The sequence below is a fragment of the Tenrec ecaudatus genome, chromosome 3, assembly GCF_050624435.1.
Source record: "Tenrec ecaudatus isolate mTenEca1 chromosome 3, mTenEca1.hap1, whole genome shotgun sequence".
Taxonomy (NCBI): domain Eukaryota; kingdom Metazoa; phylum Chordata; class Mammalia; order Afrosoricida; family Tenrecidae; genus Tenrec; species Tenrec ecaudatus.
The window spans coordinates 209,463,382-209,473,809 of NC_134532.1; the positions used below are offsets into that span (position 1 = coordinate 209,463,382).

At 52.9% G+C, this 10,428-nt stretch overlaps 1 protein-coding gene across 4 annotated transcripts in view; it reads right to left on the bottom strand.

Moving 5' to 3' along the window:
- CPEB2 (cytoplasmic polyadenylation element binding protein 2) overlaps window positions 1–10,207 on the bottom strand; it is a 55,399-nt gene extending 45,192 nt beyond the window's left edge. Inside the window, exons 1-3 of one of the 4 annotated variants that reach the window (XM_075544517.1) lie at window positions 8,358–10,207; window positions 5,376–5,657; window positions 4,560–4,649 (exon numbers count right to left, since the gene is read on the bottom strand). In XM_075544517.1, coding sequence (XP_075400632.1) covers window positions 4,560–4,649; window positions 5,376–5,657; window positions 8,358–9,959 — 1,974 coding nt within the window. In that variant the 5' untranslated portion in view covers window positions 9,960–10,207. The remainder of the gene's footprint in view (window positions 1–4,559; window positions 4,650–5,375; window positions 5,658–8,357) is intronic. The other 3 variants (XM_075544518.1, XM_075544519.1, XM_075544520.1) reach the window with 3 other exon arrangements.
- Window positions 10,208–10,428: the final 221 nt, after the last annotated feature.

Consider the following 10,428-nt stretch of genomic DNA (forward strand, 5'->3'; position numbering starts at 1 on the left):
ATGAATTGGGACAGGGTCAACTAAACCGCTTCAGGCCAGATGTGACAGAATCCCACCGCACAAGCAGACCAACAACAACAAAAAGGGACCAGAAATAGATGGGTCTGGGGAAAAACATGCCATCTGATAAGTCAGATTATTTTGTTTTTCTTAAACCCCATCAGTTTCCAGAATCACCCACGAAAGCTTCCCTAAGGCACCAGAAAGGGTCAAAGACCAAGAAAGGAAACAAACAACCCCTAATCTTGAAGAGGTTGGTCAAAGAGCCCAGAGGACACCTACACTAAAGAATAATTCAGAAGGCCAGCACCTGGCTTTTAGAATGAGTGCAGCAAGGCGTTCAAAGGTGGCTTTCCCATAGGGATTGCTTCTGCCTCTGACGTATTCAACACACTGCTGCATTTCCACAGTGGCCAATGTTGTACTTCAGAAAAGGAAGCAAGGACTCACAAAAAACGGGTGGGAGTGGGTGCTATAGAACAAACCCTATGGTCTGACATTCAGATACCTACGCAGGTGTGCATCTGGTGAAGCAGAAAGAGCAGCTTCTGTTCTATTTTTAATGTCTCTGTTGAGTTCTTTCGCTTTGAAATAGCGAAGAGCTGTGTTAATATTGTTCCACGTTTTAAGTAAACACTGATTATGCTCTCCCGATCACAGGTTTTGCACCATGTTGAAATAGCAGCAGATTGTGTGCTACTCTGCTGTTACACAATGTAGCCCTTAATCTCACACGTTCTTACATCATGCTCTGGTTGTTTCACGTTGGCCCTTGATTCACCCATCTGGTCTCTCCCCTTCTCAAAGGCTTCCCCTACCCACTCCACGGCTAATTTAAACACGGCCATGCCCAGGGCATGTGCATGAGATTCCTTTGTTCTTTCTGAACCTCAACAAAGTCACTCTGAAGGTTACAATATAATACTTTAAGGCTAAACTAAAGCTATTCTATAACCAAAGAAAATGAAAACACATGACTACTTGTGGTGAGAATGTAACCGGCACCAGTAAGGAACAGAAAGTGAGAGATGTCTAGGAAGCAGGCACCCATCGGTTACACCTGTCCAAGAACTCCTTCTATGGCATTTCAGCTCAGGCACACGGGGATGAGCTAGGGGAACGTGAGGCAGGAGTTGGAATCGACTCAGTAACAGAGGGTTGTTTTTGTGTGTTCTTCAATAGTTTGATGCCTCCCAAAAGCCAAGAACCAGTTTGAGGAATATTTTTTTAAGGTGGAAGACTGGAGTTGATCTACTACAATCAGGTGTCGAATCCTTATCTACAATGGCTAATCTAGATGGCCTTTTTTGGGTAAAATGAATAGACTTCAAGTTATTTTTATAAGGGAGACGCCTAAGTAATCATTTATCATAATAGCGCGGCTGTTGGAGATTGGAGGGAAGCAGCTTCAGTTAATTCAAGGTAGGCAACGTGGACACACTCACGGACTGCAGGCAGAACAGCTGTAAGAACAGCATTTAACATACTGACCGTCCCTGGGCTACAAGGCAGGGGGCGCATGCATCCTATGAGCTTGCGTATCCCATTACTGTTCTGAAGGCATGCCCCTGCTCTGCTCTGCTTACAGGAAAGCGATGTGCAAGTAGTCATCATCGCAGTTAAAAGTCCATTTAGTCTCCGATTCAAGGATATCTGAGTGAGTTTTAATGACTAATTATAGTGCATCCACTTGAAAATTCCACCTGAAGGTTACATAAGAATTCTCACTTTCAAGGATGATTTTATACAAGGACAACTAGCTAGCACTGTTTTAACAATTCCTCGTCTTAAACATACTAAGAAACACATAATATTGAGAAATGTACACAGCAACTTATACTTGTGTTGTTACAACAGTTTTAAATCTGACATCTTTCCCTGAAAACAAAACCCAGAAAAAAGCTCATTTTAGAAAAATATCAACACCAAAAACGTCATATCCAATTAAAATAAAACCAGACTAACAAATCTGTATCCTTCCTATTGATTGAATTCAATTTTATGTTCAACTGTTGACCCTGGGAGACCAGGTTTAAAAATGTGGGTGTTAATCCTAGAAATGAGGATTTTTAGGCCTAATCAGCTTGAGACTAAAGACATAAGAAGCCACGTGTTTTTAAATAATGTATTTGTTAGCAAAAATGTATTCATAATTACAGTATCCTAATATAATTTTGAAAAAGGTCAGAAATGAAATGTGCTCAAGTCTTTTCTGTAATTTCTGTTACCAAAGAGTGGGGAATGACCCCCCACAGTCTACGACAGGAACCCCAGTTTGTAGTTACTGCTGTGTTTTGAAGAGCCTCTGCTTCAAATACCTCAGCCTTTTATGGAAAGAGAGAACAATTTATTCCTAACAATTACCCTTAGGGGGCATGTCCTTGGACTGAGGTTCACTCCTTCAACCCAAGAACCCAAGACCCTTGCATTTTAAAAATAATGGGAGGCAGGGCGAGGGGGCAGGGAAAGGAGAGAAAAGAAAGGCCAAAAGACCAAACAGACCAGACCAAGTCAAAGAGTTGCCCCCAGGCCTCAGATGGCCCCATTCTCTTACTTAGAGATAAGCAACTGGTGATCCAGAGATGAGAGCCACATACTACCTCATCCAGGTCTCAGGTCACTTCACTTTCCAGGTTACTTCAAGTTGGTCACATCACACTTCTGTTTAGGCAGACAGAGTTCACAGCAATGCCAGTGTCTAAGGAGCCTATCTTGGGCCATGGAGATCCTGACTCACGGTGGCGCAGCAGCTCCACCACAGAACATTGTCTCTATGGCTCTGACCTTGAGGAGGCTGAAAGCAGGGCTTTCCTAAAAAGGGTGGACATGAACCACCAAGATCCCTCCTGGGAGTGAGTAACCATGTGTAGTGTGTATGAGGGTGGTGGTGGTGGCAGGGTGGGTGGGTGGAGGGGTGTAAATGTGTGTCTGTAAGCATCAAAATCCTCCCTAAAATGCATCTGCCTGAAATGCCAGGCTGCAGACAGATAAAATAGGGAAAAGGCCGTGCAGTTGGGCCAGGAGGGCTGAGGCTTGGTCCTGTGGTGCCCTCACCCCCAAGCCCAACCCCCGCCCCTCCACCATCTGAAACCATCTCAACAACTTTATTTCCCCCAATCCGGTGGAATCTATGCAAGTTAATGTGCTTGCTTTCTTCTTCAGAAGTGTTTCTTCCTATTCACGTACTCTCCACAAACATCCCTACCAGCTTCAACGTATTTATAATGTTTCCCTTCTAACGTGCCACTTCCTAGACACCCATGCAATGGACGCAAACAACACAACAGTGCAACCACAAAATGCTCCTGACGTGGCTTAACTGGGCCAGAATGGAGAAGCCAGTACGCTGTGGACCTTATCAGGGGATAAAGCAAGTCTAAGGGGAGATGCTCCTGAGAGCACCACTGCGGCAGACAGAACTCACCTACACATCACCGCTTCTGGGAAACTATTAAAAAGGCTGTTTATTTAGATTACAATGCTATTTATCAAAACCTCTGAGTTGATTCTAATGTAAGGCCTAAATGCTCTACAGGAGCGCCATCAGTCATTTGTGTGCACAGTTCATGTATGTGTGGAGCCAGCTCCATTAACTAACGAAGGACTTCATCTGCTATACATGGATCATGCCATTCTTCACAGGACTTCCAGATCCTTCCTGCTTGGAGTCTCTAAAAAAGAATCCTGAAGTGTGAGGACCGGGTTTTCTATCTGCTCTGTAACTTTCTTCATCACAGGGACCAAGGCCTATTTAAATGCCTCTGCTGGAAACCACTGTGTGCCAGCCACAAAGGCCTTGAAGACAATTTGATGGACTCCCAGTTTTCTGACTGGCTCTGGGCCTGTCACTCTTTGTGGGAGCAGACAGCCTCCTCTTTTCCCCATGGAGCGACTGGTGGGCTCAAACTGCTAACCTTGTAGTCAGCAGCCCAACTTGTCACCACTGCACCACCAGGGCTCCTCCGAGGAAACCGATGCTTGAGATGATGACAATCAAAGAGCAGAACAGAGACTTAGAACGACATCAATACTAAGCAATGCCGTTCTTTATCCAGGTGGGGGAAAAAAATCACAACGAAGACAGGGCTTGACTAGAAATATCTGTGTCAAAGGTAGCTCCTGTCATGACAACGCGGGACTACAGAGGCCTGTAAAACTCAGATGGAACGTGAAGGTGATGTGACTTAGAAGACAGAGCCCTCACTGCAACTCATTCTAAACGGAGATGAAATCTGTTCAGCTCCACTGATGTTTAAAGTCAGGTGCTCTTACAACCCCAGTTGTATTGAATTCACTTTTCTAAAAACAAATGTAATAGATGGTTTGGGAAGCATAAAATGGTGACAAATTGCATTTCAATTGGGAAATGAAGCATTTTATATTAAGTCGTCTCATAAAACCAAATGACCCTTAAACAAACAAACAAAATAGCAAGCAGACTGCTTTCATGTCCTGACATCTGCTTAGACAGGCAGAGGTAAAGAACACATAAGAAATCCTAATAAGACATACTACGCTCCTAGCCAAAAACCCTGAAAAATACACGCTGTGCAGCCTACCTGGTCTATTCTGGATGTCCCAGCTGCAGTGCACCAACTATCTTGGAGTGACTCTGAGCCCCAAGCTGGCAACTGCAAACTAGATCTCACCTTCAATAGCATAGAAGTGTACATCAGAAAGGAGCAGTTCTCGTCCCAACAGCCACCCACAACCGAAAAAAGGAACAACAACAAAACAAATTTCTGCTATCTTGTATCTTTGTCTGGTCCTCTAACAGTTTTAGAGCAAAAAAGCAAACAGAAGACGGCTTTTGAAACAGCCATCAAGAAAGTTCATTAACTGGCAACATCAATAACATATACAAGGCCTAAAAAAAACTAAGCACATTCAGTATGGGGACATATTTAGAAAAGAAATCAATCACTGAAGCACTTGAGATAAATACAAATTTGATGTTTAAAAATCTGGGGGCCATCATCACAGCTGTGGTATTTTCTAATACATGGACAACTGATCAGAGACAAATCTATGCACCGTCACGATGGCGGCACTTTGGGTCTAGCCAGCTCGTAAGAGAGCTGCAGCTTGGTGGCCTACTGAGGCCATTGAACACATTAAGAAGCGGCCTTCTCTATCAAGAATCAGGGCAGGTTTTCTCTCCCCCTTAGGAAGCTGGATTTCTATTGCTAGTAGAGAAATGTTTCCATATGCTCAGTTACAGCCTTTGGAAATTACATTCTATGTTGAAAAAAGCTGATCTGTCATTTCTTTCATCCCCTAACTTTTTACATAGGAAGACTACCGTCCCCCACCCCAAACAGTCTGCTTTTTCAAGATTGCCATTTTTGAAGTCCTCACTTCCATACCATTCTTACCTGTAAGGGTAAGAGTGTGTTACTATTGTTGTCTGTTCGGAACACGTTATCTTCAATCCAAGATTTTGGAGCCAGCGAAGGCGTCGAGCGGGTGAACTTCGGTGGTGCTATGACATTACCAGAGAACGGTTTCTTCAAGGGTGAAATCTGACTCAGAGTTCCCGGAATTCCCATGTTTCCAGCGCGCCGGTGATCTCTGCCATGCACCGCTCCCCAGGGCATACTTCCAGTGCCCCAGCCACTGCTCTGATGGGTGCTCCACGGAGATTGCTTCAGAAGAGGCTGAAGAAACACACAGCCGCCGTTTAAAGCATGGGCATTTCAAATGCCATTCCGATATCAACGAAGCACTGAATAGACCGGAAGTGAAATCGACCAAGGCTACGAGATACACCTTGCCTAGTTTGCAAAAAAGTAAACAAAGGCTTGCGATCTTGCTACATTGCAAACATTGATTCAGTGCTGTGGGTACATTTTCACTGTCTTGTTGACCAGAAATTTGGAAGACCAAGCAGACACTTTGTGGCAAGTACTAAAATGAAGAATCACCCCACCATCCCTTTCCAGGGGAAACTGTATAGGCATGATAAGCATGGGAGAGGAACACACACTTTAAATAGATGTATTTAGTTGAGGGATCTTAAATCAAGCACAATCTGCCAGGCAAAAGACTAAATACAGGGTTCTTCATCAACTAACATTTCCCAGTCACGTGAGGTAAGTATTTAGGCCTTCGGAAAATTCCAAACCGCCTTGTAAACATTAGCCAAGGTGGACACCGGCAAAGCTTGGTGTTCCTCTGTGCATGGATTAGATATGCCCTTTAAAAGAGGGGCACAAGAAAACATTCACCCCAAACAGCCATTTATTTTATTCCAGCTCCCATAGGGGGTGTTTGCCTCTATTTCACTTAATTATCCATGCACACTAGTAAGTAATTATCTGATGTCACCCCTAGGTGGACCCACAGAGATCTAGGAAAAAACTGGGTGTTTGGATTCTTCTAGCAGAAGGCTTCTAGAGACAAGCCCCTGCCACCCACACCCACACATACCCCACCCCACCCCACCCAAACAACTGGGTGTTTGGATTCTTCTAATAGAAGGCTTCTAGAGACATGCCCTTGCCCTTGCCCTTCACACACACACACACACACACACACACACACACACACACACACTTCCAAAAGTAAATTCTATTTCCATCAAGGCTAATGGTGAGAAAAGTCAAGTCTTCAGAGAATTGAAAATCCACCAGATGACTGTCATTAGAGATTTGTTTCCCCCATACTCTGAAGACCATATAATTACAGATTACTTTTTTTTAATAACTTGTACTGAGGTTTAGCAAAAGGAAGCATGGAGCATGCAGCTACTATAAATCAATAAATACAGCACTCTGTAAAGTCAGACTGCTTCTTAAAAGACATCTTTTTGAAAACCACGCCTATAGGACATCTTTTAAAAACTTGTACCTGTAACCCAGGACTAAATATACACCACCCTTTCCTTCATTTGAGGGCCTTTGTTTCTTTCCTGAATTAGGCTCCGGGTTCAATTCTCCAGGCAAGTAATTGTGTCTGCCCTTGTATCCAAATTGGACCCATTTTTTGTCCCAGAGCAGGTAAGAGAATAATGGATCTCTTTTCTAACTTCCTCTATCAATAACAGAAAACGCCTAGGTTTTTCTGGGCCTAGTTTTTAGTTTGGAAAACAAAACAAAACGTGGCACTGAAATCGACACAAATGGGAGCATATTGCTCACGATTCTGGAAATCATGGAAAGGTGGCAGAGTCTTCCCAAATTTTCGAGTTATGCTCCCTGGAGGCCAAATCCTCCTTCCTAGGAGGAAATCGGAGATTGCCACCACTCACTGGACTTGGCCTCAGTTCCAAGGGGAGCTTGTCCTCCGCTCAAATGCGTTAACCCTTTAAAATGGGAAAAGTTCCCCAAGCAGCTAACTACTGGTTTGAGGTCAAATTTCTCTTGGTCAATCCTTAACCCTGTGACCCCAGATATGGAAAATGGTCTCACGAAAAGCTGCCCTAAAGGAACTGCTGACCTGCTTACAAACAAGCAGCACACAGACTTTTCAAAGTCCACTCACCCACCAGAGAAATCGGAATAGAGAGGTCGCCAAAATGTTCTGCATCACAAACACACACACACACACACACACTCCATAAAAAAACCGATTTAAGGCCTTTTCCAACCAAGGTGCCTAAGTGAAGCTACAATGTTGTGGCTGGGTGGCACCAGGTGGATTTCCGACTCAGTACGATCCTACTGGGCAGAGTAGAACCTTCCCTGGGCTGGATATTATTTTCCGAGCTCAGGCGGCCAGGTCTTACTCCCGCAGAGCTTCTTGTGTGCCTGTGTGTGTGGGGGGGGGGGGGGTTGGGGGTCCAAACAGTGCAGCCCACCTTTCTTTCCTTCAGGGGCCAGCTGGGTATAAGCATGACACACCCCAAAATTCACGAAGGAAGTTCAAGTCAAAAGGTGGCCTGACCCTCAGGGCTCAGGCACAGACCCCCTCTGAGTGGTGCTTCCTTGTTAACTGCTTTTCTGGAGCCCAGGAAGCAGCGCCTCCCCACTCCCGAACCACCCAGAGGCCCGGGGTTCTCCCTGCAGAGCCACGGCCGCCCAGCTCGATTTCCAGTCATCTGACAGCTCGGCGGGGACGCGCCGACGGGAGGGGAGGCGGACCGTGCCGGACGGAATTTGGGGAGCGTCGGCACCCGCGGATCCCACGGGCCGGGCCGGGGGGCCACGCCCGGCCCGGGGCCCCTTCTCGGACGCCTGCCCGCAGGCTTCCCACGGCCGCCCCGCTCGGCTGGCGCCGCCGCCGCGCCTGCGAGCGCCCTGCTGGGAGGCAGCCGCCCGGGGCGTTGGCGGTCCAGCCCGCGCCGGGGTCGCGAAGCCCTCGGGGGCCGCGCTCACCCCGGGCCCCGCGCCCCGCGCCCGCTCGGCGCCCGGCCGTACCTGGTGGTGGTTGTAGGAGTTCCTCTGCTGCAGGAAGGCGGCGGCCGCAGCCTGGTGCTGCTGCTGGAGCTGCGGGCTGACGGGCGACCTCCGGCTCGGCGGCGGCGCGGCGGGCGGCGGCGGCGGCGGCTGCGGAGGTAAATTCATGGCGGGCGGCGGCGCGGGGGGCACCGCGGCCGCCGAGAAGTGGCTGCCGAAGCCGCCGCCGCCGCCGCCGCCCGCCGGCACCCCGAGCCCCGCGCAGCCGTGCGGCGACACGGGCGAGAAGCTGGGGAAGAAGGCCGGGTTCATGGACGACGGCAGCCCCGGGTAGAAGCCGTTCTCCGAGTCCGGGCTGGGCGGCGGCATGGCGCTGAGCGGGCCGCCGCCGCCGCCACCGCCACCCGGGGTGGCGGCCGAGGAGCCCGGCGGCTGCGGCGGCGGCTGCGGCTGGGTCGGCGGCTGCGGCGCGGGCGGCGGCGCGGGCGGCGGCGGCGACGCGGTCTGCACCGACCAGGGGGTGCCGAAGCCGGGCAGCGGCGGCGGCGGCGGCGACGCGGAGCCGCCTCCCCCCCCGCCTCCGGGGGGCCCCCCGCCCGCGCCGCCCGGGTGCGGCAGGTCCGGGCTCTGCAGGCTGCTGAAGGGGCCGGCGCCCAGCGGCCCGCCGGGCAGGAGGCCGCCGGGGCTGCCGAGCAGGGGGTGGTTGGGGGACTCCATGGAGCCCGGCGCGGGGTTCAGCGGCGGCGTCGAGGCGGCCAAGCCCGCATTGGGGGGCTCGGCGGCGCTGCCCTCGCCCGCGGCTGGGGCCCGGCGAGGGCTGCCCGCGCCTCCGTGGCGGCGGCGCGGGGCCGCGGGCGGCGAGGGCGGGAGCTGCGGGAGCGGGGGCAGGTCGGCCCGGCGCGGCCGCGGGGCGAAGTCCGGCGGCGGGAGGTGCTGCGTCTGCGGGAGGCTGAAGGGCGGCGGGCGCGGGGCGAGCGGCGCCGAGTGCGGGAGCGGCGGCGGCGGCGGGCTGAGGCGGCCGGGGCAGTGGAGCGGCGGCGGCGGCGGCTTGGAGTCCGGAGGGTGGGGAAGGCAAGGGGGGCTCAACTCTCTCCGCTTGTGGCTGCTCAGCTGCTGCTGCTGCTGCTGCTGCTGCTGCTGCTTACTGAAGTCCTGCGGGGAGGAGGTGCGGCAGCAGCAGCAGCAGGAGGAGGCGGAGGAGGAGGAGGGGTGGTGCAGACTCGGTTTGAAGTCCTGGGAGGGGAGGAGGTGGGTCACACCCGCGTTCGTGCCGCCGCCGCCGCCCGCGGCGTGGTGGCTGGGGAGTTGCTCGGCGGCCGCCGCCCCCGAGAGTGGCCGCGCCGGCGGCGCCGGGGTCAGGCCCAGCAGCAGCTCATCCTGCATGGCCGGCGGCCGCGCCGGCGACGGGGAGGAAGAGGAAGCGAGCGCGCAGCCCGCGCGGCCGCAGCCCGGGGGCACCGAGAAGGGGGAGGCGGCCTCCGAGAAGCCGGTGACAGGCAACGGCGAGAGCGGCCCGAAGGGCGTGGCGGCCGGGGGACGGCGCGCCCCGCCGCGGAGCCGGGGCCCGGGGCTGCCGCTGCGGAGCGGGGCGGCCTGCAGCACCCCGAACCCGAAGTCCCGCATGGATCAGGCCGGCGGACGCGGGACCGAGACGCGCCCCGGCCGCGCAGGGAAGCCAAGCCGCCGGAGCGGGCGGCTGCGGTGGGAGGTCGGGGGTGGGGTGGGAGTCAATGACACAGGGACACGGTGACTGAGCCCAGGGAGGGCCGACTCTGGCTCGCCGCCCTTCAAGGCGGCCTCTGCCGCCGCCCCAGCCCGGCTCGACTCGGTCGTCGCCGCCGCACCGCCGCCGCCGCCCTGGCCGCTTAAGAACCCCGGAACGAGTGGCAGCGCCACCTCACAATCGCGCCGCCCCCACCGGCGGGTCCCGGCACGCGCGGGCGCGAGGCCGCCCCGCCCCCTGCCACGCCCATCATGGATCTGCGGGGCCGCCCCGGGGCGCGCGCACGCCGCGCAGCCCGCGCCTCCGGGGACGCCGGCCGGGCGCGTGCCCTCGGGCCCCTCCTGCGTCCGCAGGAACGGGAAGGCCGGC